This window comes from Littorina saxatilis, linkage group LG13 (genome assembly GCF_037325665.1).
Source record: "Littorina saxatilis isolate snail1 linkage group LG13, US_GU_Lsax_2.0, whole genome shotgun sequence".
Lineage (NCBI taxonomy): Eukaryota > Metazoa > Mollusca > Gastropoda > Littorinimorpha > Littorinidae > Littorina > Littorina saxatilis.
The window spans coordinates 3340827-3363326 of NC_090257.1; the positions used below are offsets into that span (position 1 = coordinate 3340827).

Below are 22500 nucleotides of genomic sequence, written 5' to 3' on the forward strand. Positions count from 1 at the left end.
ACAGAGACAGAGAGACAGACAGACAGACAGACAGGCAGACAAAGACAGAGACAGACAATGTCCAGCGACAGAAAGGCTGACAGAGACTGAGAAGTAAAAAGGAAAGGGAATGTTCAAATCCCCCCATTACCTGCACTTGTCTCCCATTGTCTTGCTTTGTGTCCTTCTTCTTGTCTCCCTTGTCATCTGTCCCGTCGTCCTCTTCGACATTGTGCAACTTTTCTCTTGTCACTTGGAAGTGGAAGTAGTTCATAGGCACGTCTACTGTGTAGTCCTTCCTCCGCATACACACTCTCTGCCATCTGGCGGCACATGACAATGTCAATGGCAATTACATTGACCATGGCGATGACAATGATAATAAACATGGTCAAAAATCGATGGCAATGACAATGGCTGTGGCTATGAAAATGACAATGTCAATGGCAATTACATTGATCATGACAATGACAATAATAATAAACATGGGCAAAAATCGATGGCAATGGCAATGGCTGTGGCTATGAAAATGACAATGTCAATGGCAATTAGATTGACCATGGGAATGACAATGATATTAAACATGGTCAAAAATCGATGGCAATGACAATGGCTGTGGCTATGAAAATGACAATGTCAATGGCAATTACATTGATCATGATAATGACAATGTCAATGGCAATTACATTGATCATGATAATGACAATAGTAATAAACATGGGCAAAAATCGATGGCAATGACAATGGCTGTGGCTATGAAAATGACAATGTCAATGTCAATTAGATTGACCATGGCAATGACAATAATAATAAACACGGGCAAAAATCGATGGCAATTGCTGTGGCTATGAAAATGACAAGGACAATGACAATGGCAATCCTCGGCTTTGTGGAATTTTCTATTGTGACTTGGAAGTGGAAGTTATTTATGGGGACCTCCGTTATATATTTCTTAGTCCACATACACACTCTATGCCATCTGGGGGGACATGACACTGACAATGACTATATGACAATGACGACAATTGTGACAATGACAATTGCAATGTCGATGACTATGGCTATGCCAAAGAAAACTCCAATGCAGATGCCAACAATAATGGCAATGACTATGACAAGGGCACTTGCAATTACAATGACAACGAAAATGGCAGCGCAATTATGGCAATAACAACCACACTGAAAATGATAATGATAATGATAATTAAGATGTTACATGCAATGTCAACGACATGGAAATGACAATGGCAATGACGATGACAATAAGAATGATAATGACGGTACATTTCAAGGTTTCAATTCTTTCGTGCAGGCCATCTATATTTAGTAACTCAAACAAGATCCTTCCAGGGTTTTACGTGGGATTTGTTTGTTTGTTTGCTTAACGCCTAGCCGACCACGAAGGGCCATATCAGGGCGGTGCTGCTTTGACATTTAACGTGCGCCACACACAAGACAGAAGTCGCAGCACAGGCTTCATGTCTCACCCAGTCACATTATTCTGACACCGGACCAACCAGTCCTAGCACTAACCCCATAATGCCAGACGCCAGGCGGAGCAGCCATTAGATTGCCAATTTTAAAGTCTTAGGTATGACCCGGCCGGGGTTCGAACCCACGACCTCCCGATCACGGGGCGAACGCCTTACCACCAGGCCAACCGTGCCGGTTTTACGTGAGATGAGATCCTCCGTCCACTTGGGAACACAATAGAAATCAACGTCCTGGCAGCTTTCTGGGCAGAGTGGAAATTATTTGATAAACTTATTACGTTGGTGACACCTAACTTATCTACAAAATACATTCAGCCAACAATTTAGTTGAAAATGAACAAGGTCCTTTCAAATATTCCTGTCTATAAAGCCAGCTGTGTGCTCATTTTGTACACCAGTCATGGAGAGGACTCAAAGAGAGAGAGAGAGGGAGAGAGAGAGAGAGAGAGAGAGAGAGAGAGAGAGAGAGAGGGAGAGAGAGAGAGAGAGAGGGAGAGAGAGAGAGAGAGGGAGAGAGAGAAAGAGAGAGAGAGAGAGAGAGAGAGAGAGAGAGAGAGAGAGAGAGAGAGAGAGAGAGAGAGAGAGAGAGAGAGAGAGAGAGAGAGAGAGAGAGAGAGGGAGAGAGAGAAAGAGAGACAGAGAGAGAGAGAGAAAGAGAGAGAGGGAGAGAAAGAGAGAGAGAGAGAGAGAGAAAGAGAGAGAGAGAGAAAGAGAGAGAGAGAGAGGGAGAGAGAGAGAGAGAGGGAGAGAGAGATAAATAGAGAGAGAGAGAGAGAGAGAGAGAAAGAGAGAGAGAGAGAGAGAAAGAGAGAGAGAAAGAAAGAGAGAGAGAGAGAGAGAGATGCACACATGAGTTGTGTTATATGTCCAAGTGGACGAATGCTCTTATTCCATGTGAAAACCAGGACAGCTCTACGTGGTGGCCATCGTTCACACGAGAAGAAGGGTACATTGCAGGTGCATGATGGCTTACCATACCTGGTTCTAGAGAAATAGAACATGCGCCAGGCAGCATCTGCCACTGTTTGCTCCACGTCAATGATGAGAGGTGTCCTATCCACTGCACCACCGCTACTGAAGCACCCGCCCATTCTGCCTCACGGTCTGTTCAGTGTCGAAGCAAAACACAGGTGAAGTATTTTTGCATGCAAACGATAGCACGTGCTCAGACAGACAGACAAACAGACAGACAGACAGGTTCAGAAAAAAGGGAGAAAAACAATCCCCCTTTTGCTAGTTTTATACAGGGTATGGCACTTTCTCGTTTGTTTGTCCGGCCGTCTATCTGTCTGTTGCTTAATTTCTTCTTTTATTTTCCTCCTTCTTCTACTCCTTTCTCTTCCACCTCCCTCTTCTTCCCCTTTGAACTGTTTCGTCTTCCTTGTCCAAGATTGTCTCATCATTTTCGTCACTAATACTTGCAATCAAATAAACGTTCGGTTATGTTGTTTTGTCACAGTCACACTTAATCAGTGAGTGCATTGTGTCTGGCTTGTCATAACTCATTGTTTTGCTTCCGCCAGCCCCGAGTCACGAAACAAGGTTATACAACTGCAATAACAAACCACTGCAAGTGACTCAGTTCAAAGAAACTACAATGTACAGTGTTTGCTCAGTTGTAAAACAGAACAATGAAAACTTGGCTTGTTTTCATAAAGATTCGAATTCGCTAATATGTTGCTGACATTTTGCCTGCGATGTTTTCAGAGTGTGTTGAAACAAATGTGAAAAACAGAAAGAAATCTACAGGATATACTTTATGATGTAGACTTTTGAATATGATGATATGCCAAGAATCATATAAACGAGGGTTGGGTAATTGGATGGGGCATCTGACTTACTAATTGCAATCACAGAACCTATTTTTTTTAAGTTATGGCCGGTCGACAATCCCTGGTTGGCGTTTGTTAGAATAATGTGTTTTTATTTAAATTAGTGTAAAGTGTGCTGATAATAGCGAAATTACATGACGTTTTTGTCGGGCTAAAATTAGATCAGTTTCTCAATTTACATAAACAAAGTTCTGTAGTCAACCAACCGATTTTAACAACAAACAAAAATTGACCTAATGCAGAGCTGAGTTCACACAATCATATATGAATTTGTTTTTTTCACATTCCCGAGACATCTTTGCACCGATCGATCTGCAAAACGTACCATTACCCCCATCTTGAAACAAAAATTGTGTAAGAAAAGGTAAACGAAATCTACTTGTTGAGTGCTATGTAAGCGCTGTTTCACAGTGTTCACAATCTGCGATTGTCCGAAAAGAGATTTTATATTATGAATATTCAACTGCACAATCTCACAGTTTCAGGTTCAAATTGTACGTTGTAAAATGTTCCCTGATGCTACAAACTTGCCCGCGATAAAGCAAAATGCCCAACAGCAAAATAACGGACATTTGCTTTGGCAATATGGTAACAACCTTGTCATACGCAGGGACGCTCACTTTAATCTTAACATCGATCTATAGTTAATGACAACATGAATGGATTTTACATTTGAAACTTCAAAACATTCAGTGAGTGTTAATAATGCAAAAACAAGGTAAATGAAACCAAAATCAAAGGCGAATTTCTTATTTAGTCTCAAGTTCTTTCGAGAAATAAACTTGTTAACTTTAAAATGGACAAAACGTTTTGACCGTCTTTGGTGACCTTCGGATCGTGATAGGGGAGGGGTGGGGTTTCTCCAGACGGAGTCGCCATTTTACTTACTGGAGAAAAATGATATAGTTAAAACAAATCTTCGCTGATATTTTATTCCACAGATTTCCTAGACTTTTTCCAAATGAAATTTTTGCTGAAGGATGGTCGAACTAAACCCTTATTTGATGTTCTCTAATGTAAATATTGTGCCATCAATAACAACCGGAAATACTAAACAAGGCAGCCTGCCCGGCAGTGTTGAAATCACGCTTCTTCCAATAATAAGGTCATGTAACAAGATTTCGTTGTGATACTTGTTTACCAAACTATTTTTGGAAACATTTATTATCTTGAAAAAGGGTGATGTTTACGTGCATTCTAGGAAATGCGACTCAAAGCCAATGGGGGAAGATATTCTACCCTGCAGGTGAAAACGTGCGCCATTTCTCCGCGCGTGCGATGCTGCGTAGCTGCCTCAGCAGCACAGTAATAAGATGAACATATCATTAGCCTACTGGCATAATGAGCAAGGCAAAACAAATCCGATATTTTCTTATAATACATAGACACGAACATGCAGATTTACAACACGACTTCATGCACACACGAACGGTACCAACGGCCCACAGTTACAAAAGACTGATTCTGTAAAATTGCGGCACATTTCGTACTTTTTCTTGCGAAGTTTTCAAGCAGAAAGCATTAATATTCAGCAGAAGACCGGTTGAACTCTGACTCATAGTGTTTTGGAAGAAGCTCAGCCATTTTTCAGGCTGTTTGAAGACTTTTGGACACGGCAACCAAAACGCCAGTCCCACATTTGTCAAGGTCATCATGGATAGAAAGAGTGAAGGACCTTACATTCTGGTTTAAGCTTGATTTCTCTCACATTTAGGCGTTGATCGTCTGCATAACTGATCATTATCAGTGGAGACTAGTCGGTTCGATATTCAGACGACTACACACAAGGAGTTGTGTGCTCAGCGTTTGCCCTCAGTTTTGTATATTGTCTAAAATTGTTGTATTCTTGTGAGTCAGTGTTCTGCTTTGGACAGCATTTGGTCAAACAAGAAATTAAAACACAAATATCTAAAACAAGCAAAGTGCAAGCATTTGGCTTATACTAGACACACAATCCATCCCACACAACACAATACACAACTCAGAATAAGCAAAATCCTGTACCTTTTTCTCCACAAAGACACCTGGTGTACGCTCCAGAAGCTGAACAATTCACTAGGTTTCATGCACACATCCACCAGGAAGCATTTCACTGCGATCTGCGTTCAGATCTTCCTGTTGGTTGTTTTGTTACATGGTCCAAAGCTAAGCAGGAGGGGCGGAGAGAAACAAACAACGGTCTGGTAGAAACCAGTCGCAGACTGTTAGAAGAGTTCTGCTGCATGCAAGCTCTGTTCGCTGCTGACGGGTAAAAAGCGTGACGTCACCTCTCTCTCCTCTACTGCGATTAGCTAGTACTGTACGATTGTTCATATCATATCTGAAATAATATATATTGTTGATATTATTGAAGCTAGGAACAATTATCATCAATGTTTAGTTTTTGTAAATGTTTGTTTTGTTCTGTTATCTTTCTTAAAACAACTAAGTGCGTTGTGTTGATACATAATTGATTTCGTTTCTGCTCTTATTGGTTAAGCAATTTTTTTTTTACATCCTTGTTTTCCCTAAAGGGATGTTGAATTAACCATTGACGTGACTTGACCCTAGTTTGTTCCTGCACTTTTATCAATTTGTTTATTTCTGCATTTAAACAAAAAAATGTATTAGTTTTTTTTCCACAACTGGCATTAAAACTTCCTCCCCGTGTAAATAATAGTTTTCACTATTACCGTAAACTACCTTGTATACGCCCAGTATCGAGTAAACGCCCACCCCCTACTTTTGGTCAAATTCTGCGCACAGGGTACAGTACATAGTTAACGCCCATCCCCAATTTTCGATCATTTGAGTAAAGGGAAATAATAAAACAGATTGGGAGCTGACAACAAATAATCTTTTAGTTTCAGAGACAAACGTGACTTATCATTTTACACATTTTAAAATGCTGATATTGGTTTGTTCACAGCAGACATGGATAAATCTTTTCCAGTTAGCATTAGCTTTTGGAGTTATAAACTTGTTAACAGACAATAAAGCAACAAGATGCCCTTCGTGGTTTGTTGGCAGACTTCCTTGTGTGTGTGTATGTGTGTGTGTGTGTGTGTGTGTGTGTGTGTGTGTGTGTTAGTGCGTGTGTGTGTGTTTGGTGAGTGAGTGCGTGCGTGTGTGTGCGTGTATGCGTGTGTGTGTGCGTGTGTGTGCGTGTGTGTGAGGGAGATGTAGAGAGAGAGAGAGAGAGAGAGAGAGAGAGAGAGAGAGAGAGAGAGGGGGGGGGGGGGGGGGGGCACGTTTTGTGCAATAACGCATCATTTGAACACTTCCATGCCAAGTGAACCAAATATCGTTATTCTAGCAAAGAAACCACTCCTGCAAAGGGTACAGTACCTAGTAAACGCCCACCCCCAACTTTTGGGAAAAATTGGTGCATGGGGGGGGGGGGGGGCGGGCGGGCGGGGAGGGGGGGTATACAAGGTAGTTTACGGTACAGGTGTATTAAGGTTTTTGCGTGGGATATCGACCAGCAACCTAGCATATAACCACGTCATGTCCCAAATAGACACTAGTTCTGCCTAGCATATAACCACGTCATGTCCCAAATAGACACTAGTTCTGCCTAGCATATAACCACGTCATGTCCCAAATAGACACTAGTTCTGCCTAGCATATAACCACGTCATGTCCCAAATAGACACTAGTTCTGCCTAGCATATAACCACGTCATGTCCCAAATAGACACTGGTTCTGCCTAGCATGTAACCACGTCATGTCCCAAATAGACACTAGTTCTGCCTAGCATATAACCACGTCATGTCCCAAATAGACACTAGTTCTGCCTAGCATATAACCACGTCATGTCCCAAATAGACACTGGTTCTGCCTAGCATGTAACCACGTCATGTCCCAAATAGACACTAGTTCTGCCTAGCATATAACCACGTCATGTCCCAAATAGACACTAGTTCTGGCGACAGAAAAACCAAGTTAGCATAGCATAAAGCAGCAAGGCTGATGACCTAGCTATAGTATGTATCCATGTGTAGAAAAATGCTTTTTTCTTTTGTTAATGAGAAACGACACCGACTTAACAGACCAATGGGTCTCTTTTTGACACTCTCTTTCAGAGTAAAATCTGTGACCTCAAACGCGAAAAAAAATTCGAGAAGACATCCTAATTCGAATTATGTCGTGACGTAAACATTCTTCCTTTTCTTCCTCGATGATCATGTCTTCCCAGGACTGACACACAAATATTTTGAGAACAATGTTTGTCTTCATGACGTCGTCATATCAGCAGTAGAAAATGACTCGTAAGGTCTCCGCCAGGCTCTGCGTGTATCGGTATCATAGTCCTTTCTGTGATGCTGGTCTCGTTTAGGTCAGTGTCCCAAAATGTACAATTATTTTACTTTAAGACAATTCTTTCTTCCTGTGGAAATTCAGTGATTCGCACAGACTATTTTAAATATCATTAGTGTATAACCTTTGAAAAATCTTGCTCTACATTTTTTTTTTAGAAATTGATCATTATTTTTTTATTTTTAACTTGCCCATGAATCAGTGTTGACGAAGGTCAAGCAGACTTGAGTCACGTCAGTCTGGAAGTGATCGCGGGAGTATAGGCGTGTGGTATTCAAGAGTAACTTCAGAATATTTACAGAAAATGTCAATGGTATTTTTTTCTTTGTGAACCATAACGGTTGTGTCAGAAAATTGTCGTTTTCCGTCGAGTTTGTATCAGTTTTGAAAACAGAATAACTTTCGTTCAACCGTGTTTCTCGTTTGTGAAAACAAACTGACTGACTGACTCGGAAAGAAAAACGCGGCAGACTGTTCCTAATAAGGGGAGGGGGGAGGTAGGGGATGAATGGAGTGATCGGAATGGGGGGGGGGGGAGGGGAGAGAGAGAGATTTTCAACGTCATAGATTCATGAATCAAGGCCAATCAAGTCACTGAATAAAACGAATGAGAGCGCGGCGAGAGAGCACTGAAGTCAGTTCAAGACGAACGAAACTTTTTCAAAGCTCATAATTATAAAACAAACATATTCAAAACTGGATTTAACCCTAGAATACACTAATTTCCAACCATTGGTCCATCGATCCGTCAGCTCAACGTACTGTAATTTACTCTGTATTTGTATCGTTGAAGTAAAACTGCTGCTCAGTTTTGCGTTATTTGTGTAGATTTTAGTATCGGAGTACGGGAAATGCGAACATTTTATCAAGGGGCGTAACTCTAAGCAACTCAAGGTACAAAATGGCATCTTCCTTGCTATCGGCAGTACATGTTCGGTTGTAGAAATGTTGATAGCTGATTCACTGGGTGACCTGATGCACTCGAAAGACCAATGATGGCAAAACCTGCAATCAAATATGATGGTGACGTTTCAATGTTTTCTTTTCTGTGTGGTTTTACAACCTCAGTTGAGTCTAAATTGATAAGTGCATGTTGCTGTTGCTGGTCGTGTTATGCTATTTGCTGATCGCCGAGGGGCCTCGCACTGCATGCTCAACTGCATCGCCATGATAGTAGTCACTTTTCTTGTCCAAACACTGTCCTCTAACGACAGGTGGCTTTACTTCACTTGTTATTTCTCTTGTTAGCAGAATGAGTCGATGACTGATGTGAAACTGTTTTGCAGCACTTGCATTTGATTTTTGATATATAATTATTATAGTATTAGTACAGTATTGCCATGACAGTAATGCTACTGCTGATAGATCAATGTACTTATAGACAATATCTATATTTGGCCACGCTTGACCTGTGTTGTCTCAATGAATGAATCTTAAAATGCAGTACTTATATTTTCTCCGAAAATTAACCTCCGAAAACCCCGAAGACCTCATTAGAAATTAGAAAAAATTGTCCTTAGATCATGTTTTATTGACATGTTTGATTGAAATCATAACTCAAATCTGCAACTTTCACCGTTCATGGCTTTGTTTTCATGTTCGTATGAGGATTTACGATGGTGCGGAAGTATTTGAAGAAAGTGAACTCTAAGGCACAAAAACACTGAAAACCAGACGATGTGAGCGTCATTGTTGTTTTCATTTATGATTTGAGCATGGTTTTCGACAGAAAAAAAGAGAATGTTTTGTTTTAACACTGATGAAAGTTGTCCATTTATGTGTGCGAGCATGTTTGTATCCATTTGTGTAAGACATCATCAATACTTGTGTGTTTTATGATAACAAGGGTTACCTCCCTTGCATTGAAATTTTTGCATCAACTTCGTCGAAAATCCGGCTCTAAACACAAAATTAAGGGTGCATGTAGCATGAATCAAGCATGCCTTCTCGCAAACATGTCCAAAAATTTAGTTATTTCAGATGAGGTTTTTTTTTTTGGGGGGGGGGGGGGGGAGTTTTCGGAGAAAATAATTACCCTTAAAATGTTAACTTTTCTTTCAGTATATATTTATATGTGCTGTCAGTTCCAGTCTTCCACGGGGCTATATCTAGAGTATGTCTGCTCACACTGATTTCTTCTGTTTAACAGTGACATGTGGAGTTAACGAAGAAGAAAGAAAAAAGGTGATTTTGATGTACGAAGTGGATGACCCTGAAGGCCGCATCACGTGGGAATGGACTCATCAACAGAAAGAAGAGTAAATATTTTTCCTCAGAATCTGATTAAATTTGTTAATTTAAATAACCTTTAGAGCAGCTGCTAGGTTTGACTTTGATAGTTGGAACTTTCAGAATGGTAATATGTTATGGTTTTACAACAGATTGAGGGAATCATTTTAAGTACATTTTAACAGTGTTAACATAATTACCATGTATAAGAATTAAGATTCAGAACAGTCACATGCATGCACATACACTCTCACACATGCACTGAATCAATTAAGATGTGTTGATTGTATCAGAGCTGTGTACAGTATAGATCAGAGTGTGATTTGAACCAGTCGTACATGTATGCATGTTTAACCTTTGCCGTGCTTCCTGGGTTCACCTGTACCCAGAGACACACTAAAATCATTGTAACTCTGGAACCATTAAAGGTATCGTTTTGAAATTTTAAGTATCTCTCACACACCTAATTTGCTCTCTGTCTGCAAATTTTTAGTGTGTACATGACAAAACATCAGAATTAATTGATTATGATAATTTACATAAACACTACCGATGGCGCGGGTTCACACATACCCATACTTTTAAAGAGTAGTAGTGATTGTAACTATCCCTCTGCCGACGGCGCGGGTTCTGCTACACCCATAATTACCAAAGCGGCGGAACAGTGTCTGTCTGCCTGTTTGTCTCCAAGAGACTGTCTGTCTCTCTGTCTGTATGTCTGTTGTCAGTTGCTCTGTCTGTCTGTCTGTCTGTCTGTCTATCCGTCTATCCGTCTCTCTGACTGTCTGTCTATCTGACTCTCTGTCTCTGTCTCTCTCTCTCTCTGTCTGTCTCTCTCTCTGTCTGTCTCTCTCTCTCTGTCTCTCTCTCTTAGTCTCTCTCTCTCTGTCTCTCTCTCTTAGTCTCTCTCTCTGTCTCTCTTTCTTAGTCTCTCTCTCTCTCTCTCTTTCTTAGTCTCTCTCTCTCTCTTTCTTAGTCTCTCTCTCTCTTAGTCTCTCTCTCTCTCTCTTTCTTAATCTCGCTCTCTCTCTTTCTTAGTCTCTCTCTCTCTTTCTTAGTCTCTCTCTCTCTCTTTCTTAGTCTCTCTCTCTTTCTTAGTCTCTCTCTCTCTCTCTTAGTCTCTCTCTCTCTCTCTTAGTCTCTCTCTCTCTCTCTTTCTTAGTCTCTCTCTCTCTCTTAGTCTCTCTCTCTTTCTTAGTCTCTCTTTCTCTCTCTCTTTCTTAGTCTCTCTCTCTCTCTCTTTCTTAGTCTCTCTCTCTCTCTTTTTTAGTCTCTCTCTCTTTCTTAGTCTCTCTCTCTCTTTCTTAGTCTCTCTCTCTCTTTCTTAGTCTCTCTCTCTCTCTAGCTCTTTCTTAGTCTCTCTCTCTCTCTCTTTCTTAGTCTCTCTCTCTCTCTTTCTTAGTCTCTCTCTCTCTCTCTCTCTCTTTCTTAGTCTCTCTCTCTCTTTCCGAGGGCTGGATGAAAAAAGATCTTTGCTGTATCTACTCCATTACCCTCGAAAAATAAAGTTGGTTCGTTCGTTCGTTCGTTCCGCTTAGTCTCTCTCTCTCTCTCTTTCTTAGTCTCCCTCTCTCTCTTTCTTAGTCTCTCTCTCTTTCTTAGTCTCTCTCTCTTTCTTTCTTAGTCTCTCTCTCTCTCTTTCTTAGTCTCTCTCTCTCTCTTTCTTAGTCTCTCTCTCTCTTTCTTAGTCTCTCTCTCTCTCTCTCTCTCTCTTAGTCTCTTTCTCTCTTTCTTAGTCTCTCTCTCTCTCTTTTAGTCTCTCTCTCTTTCTTAGTCTCTCTTTCTCTCCCTTAGTCTCTCTCTCTCTCTCTTTCTTAGTCTCTCTCTCTCTTTTTTAGTCTCTCTCTCTCTCTTTCTTAGTCTCTCTCTCTTTCTTAGTCTCTCTCTCTCTCTCTCTTAGTCTCTCTCTCTCTCTTTCTTAGTCTCTCTCTTTCTTAGTCTCTCTCTCTCTTTCTTAGTCTCTCTCTTAGTCTCTCTCTCTTTCTTAGTCTCTCTTTCTCTCTCTTAGTCTCTCTCTCTCTTTTTTAGTCTCTCTCTCTCTCTTTCTTAGTCTCTCTCTTTCTTAGTCTCTCTCTCTCTTTCTTAGTCTCTCTCTCTCTTTCTTTGTCTCTCTCTCTCTCTTTCTTAGTCTCTCTTTCTTAGTCTCCCTCTCTCTCTTTCTTAGTCTCTCTCTCTTTCTTAGTCTCTCTCTCTTTCTTTCTTAGTCTCTCTCTCTCTCTTTCTTAGTCTCTCTCTCTCTCTTTATTTGTCTCTCTCTCTCTCTTTATTTGTCTCTCTCTCTCTATCTTTCTTAGTCTCTCTCTCTCTCTTTCTTAGTATCTCTCTCTCTCTCTTTCTTAGTCTCTCTCTCTCTCTCTTTCTTAGTCTCTCTCTCTTTCTTAGTCTCTCTCTCTTTCTTAGTCTCTCTCTCTCTCTTTCTTAGTCTCTCTATCTTTCTTAGTCTCTCTATCTCTCTTTCTTAGTCTCCCTCTCTCTCTTTCTTAGTCTCTCTCTCTCTCTTTCTTAGTCTCTCACTCTCTTTCTTAGACTCTCTCTCTCTTTCTTAGTCTCTCTCTCTCTTTCTTAGTCTCTCTCTCTCTCTTTCTTAGTCTCTCTCTCTCTCTCTCTCTTTCTTAGTCTCTCTCTCTCTCTTTATTTGTCTCTCTCTCTCTCTTTATTTGTCTCTCTCTCTCTATCTTTCTTAGTCTCTCTCTCTCTCTTTCTTAGTATCTCTCTCTCTCTCTTTCTTAGTCTCTCTCTCTCTCTCTTTCTTAGTCTCTCTCTCTTTCTTAGTCTCTCTCTCTTTCTTAGTCTCTCTCTCTCTCTCTTTCTTAGTCTCTCTATCTTTCTTAGTCTCTCTCTCTCTTTCTTAGTCTCCCTCTCTCTCTTTCTTAGTCTCTCTCTCTCTCTTTCTTAGTCTCTCACTCTCTTTCTTAGACTCTCTCTCTCTCTTTCTTAGTCTCTCTCTCTCTCTTTCTTAGTCTCTCTCTCTCTTTCTTAGTCTCTCTCTCTCTCTTTCTTAGTCTCTCTCTCTCTCTCTTTCTTAGTCTCTCTCTCTCTCTCTCTCTCTCTTTCTTAGTCTCTCAGTCTCTCTCAGTCTCTCCCTCCCCCTCTCCCTCCCCCTCTCCCTCCCCTGCAAGAGGTCGGTGAAGGGATAAACTCGATGCAACCACTGAAGTAGCGCTGTGGGTTTCCCTGAACCCACCCCGTCGTTAGAGAAATAAACGATAAAAACCCTCTTTCAAATGTATGGGTTCAGACAAACCCGCATCGTCGTTAGAGGAATAAACGGTAAAAACCCTCTTTCAAATGTATGGGTTCAGACAAACCCGCATCGTCGTTAGAGGAATAAACGATAAAAACCCTCTTTCAAATGTATGGGTTCAGACAAACCCGCATCGTCGGGAGTGTGTAGTCAAAAGCGGCATCCGGCAAAGGTTAATATTCTGTTCCCACCAGTGGAAGCTACCAGCACACAGCAGAGATGACAGCACATGACAGCAAGAGGGGTCACAAGTCACAACCTGTCCCTGATGAGGTCTACAAAAAGCTGGGCTCTGTGAGTGTAACTTTCATCTCTTGCTGATATTGATAACTAATTCTTACTCTGCCTGGGGGAGGGGGGCTGGAAGGTCAAATGGTAGAGCACCTACAGGGATGTTGCTACACATTCATACCTGTAGGACAAATGTCCTGAGTTCTTCAGCATCAATAGGACATTTGACCGCTTTCAGAAAGTGTAATAGGACATTATGAATGTGCGCCAAACAGCTTATAACACATTCCATGGAATTGTTCCAAAGTCATGCGCCCGCACACACACACATACACCCACGCGCGCGCGCTGTAGAACACATACATAATATAGTAAATTATACATCAACACAGTGTGCATATAATGTTGTATTTGTTTAGTTTCAAAGAAACCACAACAAAGAAACCAACATGAACAACTTCAGAGCTCTTACTTTGATTACAAACTGCATGATTTGGATAAAAGTTGAAAAACAAAATGATCGGTTTGATCTAATGCTGATCTTTTGCAGACTTTAGTTTTTTTTTCAGCGGCATAATTCAGTGCTTCGTCTTGTATCGAAAACAAAAGCAGACGACAAATTTAGTCCGTTGGAGTTGTCTCCCGTACTCCTGTAGCATGCACTGATCTAAAAATAATCCACTATTTTTAGATCAGTGCGCTGCACCGAGACGGTTATACCCAAACGGCGCATACTGCAAACAGTTCGGGAATTCCCGATAAAAGATAAGATCCGCACGCGGCACTGGCAACTTCAGTGTCAGCTGAACACGAGAGCGTTCGTTCTTTTAGAAGATTTGTATCTTGAAATGAAAATTAACGAATATCGCGCTGTCCGAAGGAATGGAGTACATATCGGACAATGACCACGCTCAGGCTAAAACGATAGGACGTCTGACCGACATGCGGCAATGTGAATCGGACATTTGGGGATTTTCATTGTTATATGTCCGATGTCCGACGCCTAACGACATCCCTGCACTTATAATGTGATCCTCTGGTCGCGGGTTTGAATCCAGGCCGGTGTCACGAACCGAAAACTCTGCTGAACAATCCCTCTCAATGCGGTCAATGCGCATGCGCCAATCTTGGACTTAAAAATGCGACCCTTTGACCGAACAAACCATGGGTTAGAGTTATGATTAGGGTTTAGAGTAAGGGTTAGGGTTAGGTTGTTCACGACCTGATTAATCTCCCCATGTTAGCGCATGCGCATTGACCGCATTAAGAGGGATTGTTCAGGCAGAGTTTTCAGTTCGTGACACTGGAACAGACAATGGTTAACCTTGACGTGCAGACTCCGAAGACAGTATCCTTTGTGGCACCACTGTGGCACCACTGTGGCACCATTGCACCTTTTACGCCTCTTTCATTTGTTAGAATTCCCTATCGATGCCAAATACCAGCTGTTGTTGTGAAATAGAGCACATTTATACCTTCGAAACCCATCTAGCAGCCATTTCCGACACTCGTTCGCCTAGATTTGCAGGTTTGAAAGTAGTTTATGGGAAAATACCAACCACTGTACAACATTTTATTCATTTAGAGACAGATTTGGTCATTGCTGAAGCAGTAGCCTATCTTTAAGTTGAACCCAACGACATCTAAAGAAAGGACTAGCAGAGTCTGCCTCCTGACCCGCTAGCGGGGGCGAGTGCAGCCAGCGCTGTGCCTGTGTTGTAAGCCAGGCGAGAGACGATCGCTCAGCCATCCCATAATAGTTTTGTTTTGGTGTGGCGGAAGAACAACTCGGCAGACGAAAATGCTAAAATGTGCAATATTTTTTGGTATAAACACCTTTCAGTTGCATTTATCTCTTAGATTCTATCATCTAATCGACAACTGTTATATTATATTGTGCATCACTGAATCTATTCAGTTGTTTTGGATCGTACAAAGTTGGCACTATTTTGTTTGCGCATTAGTTAATACAGGAAGTCGTGGATCGTCTACCGCGCTACTTTTTAAATGGATGATCGCACTGTTGTGTTTTCGTTGTTTCAAGTTGAAGTGCTGTTTCTTCGTCTTCAAAATGGTGAAAAAGTGTAGTGTTGTGAACTGCAAGGGCAATTACGATGAGAATAATAAGTGTCGTGTGTTTCGACTACCAAAGGACGAGTGTGAGAAGCAGAAGTGGTTGGATGCGCTACCTCCACGTGTGAATTTTATCCCCACTCGAGAGAACTGTTTCATTTGTGAGAGGCATTGGGATGACCCTCCTATGATCAAGATTCCTGGTGGTTCCACTCGACCTGCCATTCCTCTAAGTGTGTTTGACGTTCCCATTAGTCATGTCTGCCTACACCGCAGCCTTAGGGGGTAAAATTCAAAGGTCTGCCAAACCCGGAAAATGCAGTGGGCAGCCCAGAGATCCCTAAGTACCTCTCCCAAAGATGGTACTTTTCGGCAATATTTACTTTACAGTTTCAAATTGTTAGGATAACTTCTTTGTGGTTTTATAGAGGTGCTCTGTCTATCACTATGTTTGTGTGTGTTACTGTTTCTTCCCATGTCTCTCTCTGTCTATCACTATGTTTGTGTGTGTGTGTGTGTGTGTGTTACTGTTTCTTCCCATGTCTCTCTCTATGTCTATCACTATGTGTGTGTGTGGGTGTGGGTGTGTGTGTGTGTGTGTGTGTGTTACTGTTTCTTCCCATGTCTCTCTCTGTCTATCACTGTGTGTGTGTGTGTGTGTGTGTGTGTGTGTGTGTGTGTGTGTGTGTGTGTGTTACTGTTTCTTCCCATGTCTCTCTCTGTCTATCACTGTGTGTGTGTGTGTGTGTGTGTGTGTGTGTGTGTGTGTGTGTGTGTTACTGTTTCTTCCCATGTCTCTCTCTCTGTCTATCACTATGTGTGTGTGTCTGTTACTGTTTCTTCCCATGTCTCTCTCTGTCTATCACTATGTGTGTGTGTGTGTGTGTTACTGTTTCTTCCCATGTCTCTCTCTCTGTCTATCACTATGTGTGTGTGTGTTTGTGTGTGTGTGTGTGTGTGTGTGTGTGTTACTGTTTCTTCCCATGTCTCTCTCTGTCTATCACTATGTGTGTGTGTGTGTGTGTGTGTGTGTGTGTGTGTGTTACTGTTTCTTCCCATGTCTCTCTCTCTGTCTATCACTATGTGTGTGTGTGTGTGTGTTACTGTTTCTTCCCATGTCTCTCTCTCTGTCTATCACTATGTGTGTGTGTGTGTGTGTGTGTGTGTGTGTGTGTGTTACTGTTTCTTCCCATGTCTCTCTCTGTCTATCACTATGTGTGTGTGTGTGTGTGTGTTACTGTTTCTTCCCGTGTCTCTCTCTGTCTATCACTATGTGTGTGTGTGTGTGTGTTACTGTTTCTTCCCATGTCTCTCTCTGTCTATCACTATGTGTGTGTGTGTGTGTGTGTGTGTGTGTGTGTGTGTGTGTGTGTGTTACTGTTTCTTCCCGTCTCTCTCTCTGTCTATCACTATGTGTGTGTGTGTGTGTGTTACTGTTTCTTCCCATGTCTCTCTCTGTCTATCACTATGTGTGTGTGTGTGTGTGTGTGTGTGTGTGTGTGTGTGTGTGTGTGTGTTACTGTTTCTTCCCGTCTCTCTCTCTGTCTATCACTATGTGTGTGTGTGTGTGTGTTACTGTTTCTTCCCATGTCTCTCTCTGTCTATCACTATGTGTGTGTGTGTGTCTCTGTGTCTGTCTTATTGTCTGTCTCTCTCTCTCTAGTTCTAGTATGTCTGTCTCCCCCAACCATTAGCTTTCTCTCTCCCTCTCTCTCTCTCTCTCTCTCTCTCTCTCTCTCTCTCTCTCTCTCTCCCCCCCTCTCTCTCTCTCTCTCTCTCTCTCTCTCTCTCTCTTTCTGTCTCACACACATACACACTGTGTGTGCAAATCTGTTGTTGTTGTCAGTGTCTTAGTTCATGGCAGAGATATTGGAGCTCTTTCAGTGATTTCAACATATACAGGTAACTCAATTAGCAGTACAGATAAAATGTTGATTAAAAGCACAGAATTTCTCACAAAATTATTATTTTCTTTCACACTAAGTCCATAAAATAGTAGTACCTCCATTTTGATTGCTTTGTCAATTTTAAAGTGATTTTCTGCAAGTAAGGCACTCGCCCCCGCTAGCGGGGTCAGGAGGCAGACTCTGCTAGTCCTTTCTTTAGATGTCGTTGGTTGAACCTACATGGGATCATGCTTTGGACTATCCACTTCAGATGATGTGGGTTGTGTAAGACCCATATTTTCGAAAGAATGAGTCTACATAAAAATGTGTGTATGGCCCACATCATCTGAATAGGGATAAACTTTGTACCATTTTTTTGCAGAGCATGGGTCATACACGACCCATAAGGATTAACACCATAATGTTCCCCCCAATTTAAGACTCCCTCCCTTTTAAGACTTTCTTTTCTCAGACTTTCTATTCATAGCCTTACAGGCACGGTTGGCCTAGTGGTAAGGCGTCCGCCCCGTGATCGGGAGGTCGTGGGTTCGACCCCCGGCCGGGTCATACCTAAGACTTTAAAATTGGCAATCTAGTGGCTGCTCCGCCTGGCGTCGGGCATTATGGGGTTAGTGCTAGGACTGGTTGGTCCGGTGTCAGAATAATGTGACTGGGTGAGACATGAAGCCTTTGCTGCGACTTCTGTTTTGTGTGTGGCGCACGTTATATGTCAAAGCAGCACTGCCCTGATATGGCCCTTCGTGGTCGGCTGGGCATTAAGCAAACAATTTGACAAACAAAATTCATAGCCTTTGTAAATTTACCCCCTTTTTAAGACCTTTTCTCAGATTTTGTTAGGTCTTAAATAAGGGGTTCCACTGTACTTTACGGTATGTGTACGTTGATGTGTCTTTTTTGTTGTGGAATATTTTTAACAAAAGGGATTTTCAAATCCTTGCTCTTTCTCTCCCTCTCTTTTGTTTGTTTTATGTATGGAAGCATTTTCAGTGTTTAAATCTGTATCAGTGTATGTGTAAGTGGATTAATGTTTACTTGAGTTTTGTCATTCTAAATGAAACTTGATCTCTGATTTGTTGCAGCCATCCAAGAAGAAAGTGAGCGAGTTCTTCAGGGTGAAAATGTCTCGTAAAGATGAAGTCAGTGTCGAGAAGTATTTTAATGGCTGATGACCTACTATGAATGTAGATGTAAATGCTTGTATAACTGTGTTTTAATTTTAAATGTGTCAAGCGCAAAGAGCATAATTGTAAAGTTGACTGGAAGGGGGTTGGGATGGGGATTGTGAATGTGTGTTTGAATGAAGAAACTTCACTATCAATCAGAAAGATATAAATATGCAGTGAAAAAGTGAGCGAGAGAGAAAGTGAGTTAAATTCACATGGCGAATAAGAGCATATCATATGGGTACTAAATCATTGTCATTGTGAAGACATGACTGTTATTTGACCTGGGTTAGTATGGACCAGTTTATAGGGTTTATTACCATGCTGCATAATAAACAAGTCATTGTGAATGTCAGTGCCCAATAAGATATCATTTTCTCAAACATTTATGTCTTTTTGGTTTTTGTCCTTCACAGAATGAATAGATCTCTCAAGATATTTTTAAATTTTTTTCTCATTGCTGTTAGATAATATGATTTCTGTTGTGTAAAATGTCAGTTTATGCCTTACCAGTTTTCGTACCAGTAGGTTTTTTTTTTTAGATCAATAGATTCACATGTGAGGGAGGATGCATGAGTCTGCTTTGTGAATTGATTCGGAGAGTTGGTAATGAGCGCTTTAATTATTTGTATGTATGTTTACTGTGCACATTTTCCACCAATATTTGTTGTCTTGTCAGGTTATTTTGCAATCGTTACGTCACCACAATGGTATGTCCAAAGGTTCAATCTGACAACATTTGCCAATTGAGTTTTTTGTAAACGTGAAAAGTATGCACTTTTTCTTTGCCTTTCTGAAATAAAGTCGAAGAAACAAATGTCACGGTATTTATTTGTGATTTTATTCAAGAACTGTATGGCCTGACTGCGGTGGTGTCTGTGGCTTTTAGTAGTTACTAAGAGGTTTTCGTCATGCAAGGGTGATGCTTGAAACAGATCTAGATATAGGAATGATTTCTTAACACTTCAGCAATCTGTCACAGTCACATTACACAACACTGGGACCAGGCTACCTCCAAATCAGTAGCGGGGCGACCGTCCCCAACCCAGCGGGTCACAGGTGGTGGATAGTGAACGGCCCTTAGACATAGGGGTTAGCTGCGAATAAGCTAGCTTTAGCAAATAAGCAGTCCTGAACCAACTGGTGATGCTCCTACCAGGACGGGGTGGGGTATAGGGTGGCTCCACTACTTCTACAAAATGCCTGACATGTTCTTTCTTTCTTTATTTGGTGTTTAACGTCGTTTTCAACCGTTCTGCCTTACATGTCCAATGACAGGTTCATCATGGCGATTAAGAGCCGCCATAAAAGCTCTAGCTACGGGGAAGGACACCCCGGAAAAACAAACCCGGGCAGACGATGCTCGTCAGCTTTGGTCGGCAAATCGTCTACCAGAAAGAAACTGGGATAATTAGAAAACCAGGAGAGCTGAAGACGGAGGTACTAGGCCATTGGCGCTCTCTAGACAACCATGGTACCATGCATATACACACACACAATTAGTGTGATCGACAAGAAGAAGAAGATATTACACAACTGAAAAGTAACAAAAAATACCACTTGGAAAATGTACTCGTCCATAAATAAACATACTCAACATCATGTGACATGCATCAGTAGACAAGGAAGAAAATGTAGACAGAGAAATTGGAAAGACAGTTTTATTTGTTATTTTTTAAATGTTCAATTCACACTGGCTTATTTTGACGAACATCTTACTGAAAAACTGAGGAGTCTGCATACTTTAACGTTCAATCGTTCACAAGAAACTTCATTCGCTCAAAGGTCTGTTTGAATGACATTAGACTTACAGCAACTGGCTGTCCACACTGCAGAACACAAACCTATGTTCTCTGTTCTTCAAAACAACATCACAAATGTGAAGGTCACAGACATACGTTTCACAAGTATATATTCGTCAGAGCTCAGCTAAACTCGGCTTTTTTTTAATATTTGCATCATGTAAGTAATTGCTTCACAAGGCCACAGCCACAAAAGCGAAAACATTGCCTGTTCACTGTAGTGGTTTTTTTTCCCCAGTTCCGTAACTGTTTGCCATCAGTCATCAGTAACATGTCTTATTTCATATTTCTGTAATATTCTTGCAAGGTGAGGTTTGCCGTCGCAGTGAATGAGTCTCAAAATGTCCACTCTTCGTTCAATATACAGACGTCTCTGCAAACGGGGCTATGTCAGGAGATATTTATTCAGATTTATCAATTGTCTTTACCCTGCACCTTCACTTGATTTTATTCTTTAGCAGCCTTTCTCTCCCTCGGTTTCTTAGAGTAATAGTAGAAGATCATGGTCTATTACTTAAAGGGGCACACAGTGTCACATAACGGCAGTAACTCAGAGGAACAACCAAATACCATTTTCTACTTCCTCAGTTCTTTTTACTGTAGCTCTGGCTTCACTTTATTAATCATCCTATTCTTTGGCAGGCTTACTCTCCTTCTTTTTATCAGAGTCTTGGATCAGAAAGCAATGATTTGTCTGTCTCGATCCTTCCTCAGTCTCTCTCTCAGTCTTTCTTCTCACTCTCTCTCTCGCTCTCCCCCCCCTTTTCTCTCTCTCTCTTTCTCTCGCTCTCTCTCTCTCTCGCGTGCTCTCTCTCTCTCTCTCTCGCGCGCTCTCTCTCTCTCTCTCTCTCTCTCTCCCCCCCTCTCTCTCTCTCTTTCTTTCTCTCTCGCTCTCTCCCCCCCCACTCTCTCTCTCTCTCTCTCTCTCTCTCTCTCTCTCTCTCTCTCTCTCTCTCTCTCTCTCTCTCAGGGTCTCCTCACATCGTCTTATTTCTTGGCACCCGTACTCTCCATCACTTTCACAGAGTCTTTCACAAGGCCATGGTCGATGAGGTTGATGCGATGACTAGACAGCTGCATTCCGTCTACCCGACCCTCTGTGACGAACTCTACGGCGTCTGGACGTACTTCGCCATCCTCGTCCTTCAGGTGCTTGTCTTCGGAGAAGAGTTTGGAGAGTTTGCGGAGCTTGTAGAAGAAGATGGTCTCTCCTTGTCTGTTCTTGATGAAAGCCCTGGCTTCCTTGGCTGGCATGCACATCATCACCCACACCTGAGGGAGAGAAAAACAACAACAAAGTTCCTGAGATATTGGGATCAGATTTTGTGTTAAAGGTAAATTCCTTCTCGTACTTTACATTATGTTGATCTCCCACAGATTTCTTTTGGATTGTACTCAAGATGAAACTTCAAATCATGCCAAAGATCAACAGCCTACCTGCTTCCTGGGCAGATTGGGTTTTTGACTCTATATGTCGTTCGGCTAAATGAATTCAATCAAAAAATACTTACAAAAAAACCACAAAAAACAAACTGTTTCGAAAAACAAAAGGAATACAAGAAGAAACCCGCAGATCATGGCCAAAGTAAGTTATCTTCTCCAGCAACTTTGAAATAAAGAATCTTTACGGCCTTGACCTATTTTTAACCACTGACCTTGAAGTCCGCCAGAAGGTGTCTCTCCTCCATGACAACGGTGGCGGTGTAGTGACTATGAGGAGCCACAGTGATGTCACTGGTGGCGCACGTCGTCAGCGTCTGTTCAAACGTCTCGCCCGTCGTCTTACTCACCTGAAAGAGAACAGAGTAAATGATTAGAGGAGATGTGCACAACATGGAATCATGAACATCATTCCCCAGAAAGCGGCGTATGGCTGAGCTGCCTAACTGGCGGGGTAAAAACGATCATACACGTAAAAGCCATGGGAGTTTCAGCCTATGAACGAAGAAGAATGAACAGCATGATGGAATAGTGGCCGAATAGCATAAGGAACATGACGGCAAGATCGTTCAAACGTCTCACTTGTCGTCCTGACTGACTATTAGGGTTTAACGTCCTATTTTACCAGTGTTGGCCTATATTGGGACGACTTGATTCGATCCCCCCGCGGGTTAGGGGGAAGAGTTTACCCGATGCTCCCCAGCATGTCGTAAGAGGCGACTAACGGATTCTGTTTCTCTTTTTACCCTTGTTAAGTGTTTCTTGTATAGAATATTATATTCAATTTTTGTAAAGATTTTAGTCAAGC

At 41.7% G+C, this 22500-nt stretch overlaps 3 protein-coding genes across 4 annotated transcripts in view; 1 reads left to right on the forward strand and 2 right to left on the reverse strand.

Moving 5' to 3' along the window:
• Positions 1–5555, reverse strand: part of LOC138946293 (uncharacterized) — a 9536-nt gene extending 3981 nt beyond the window's left edge. Inside the window, exons 1-3 of the mRNA XM_070317829.1 lie at positions 5309–5555; positions 2451–2576; positions 131–302 (exon numbers count right to left, since the gene is read on the reverse strand). Of these exons, the coding sequence (XP_070173930.1) occupies positions 131–302; positions 2451–2563 (285 nt within the window). The 5' untranslated portion in view covers positions 2564–2576; positions 5309–5555. The remainder of the gene's footprint in view (positions 1–130; positions 303–2450; positions 2577–5308) is intronic.
• Positions 5556–8487: 2932 nt separating this feature from the next.
• On the forward strand, positions 8488–19267 carry LOC138946295 (uncharacterized). Its single transcript, XM_070317831.1, has 4 exons — positions 8488–8626; positions 9753–9861; positions 13271–13370; positions 18367–19267. The coding sequence occupies exons 1-4, from the start codon at positions 8596–8598 to the stop codon at positions 18451–18453; spliced, it is 327 nt and encodes a 108-aa protein (XP_070173932.1). The 5' UTR covers positions 8488–8595; the 3' UTR covers positions 18454–19267.
• Positions 19268–21163: 1896 nt separating this feature from the next.
• LOC138946296 (uncharacterized) overlaps positions 21164–22500 on the reverse strand; it is an 8884-nt gene continuing 7547 nt past the window's right edge. For both annotated transcript variants that reach the window (XM_070317832.1, XM_070317834.1), the window contains exons 6-7: positions 21908–22042; positions 21164–21524 (exon numbers count right to left, since the gene is read on the reverse strand). In XM_070317832.1, the coding sequence (XP_070173933.1) occupies positions 21240–21524; positions 21908–22042 (420 nt within the window). In that variant the 3' untranslated portion in view covers positions 21164–21239. The remainder of the gene's footprint in view (positions 21525–21907; positions 22043–22500) is intronic.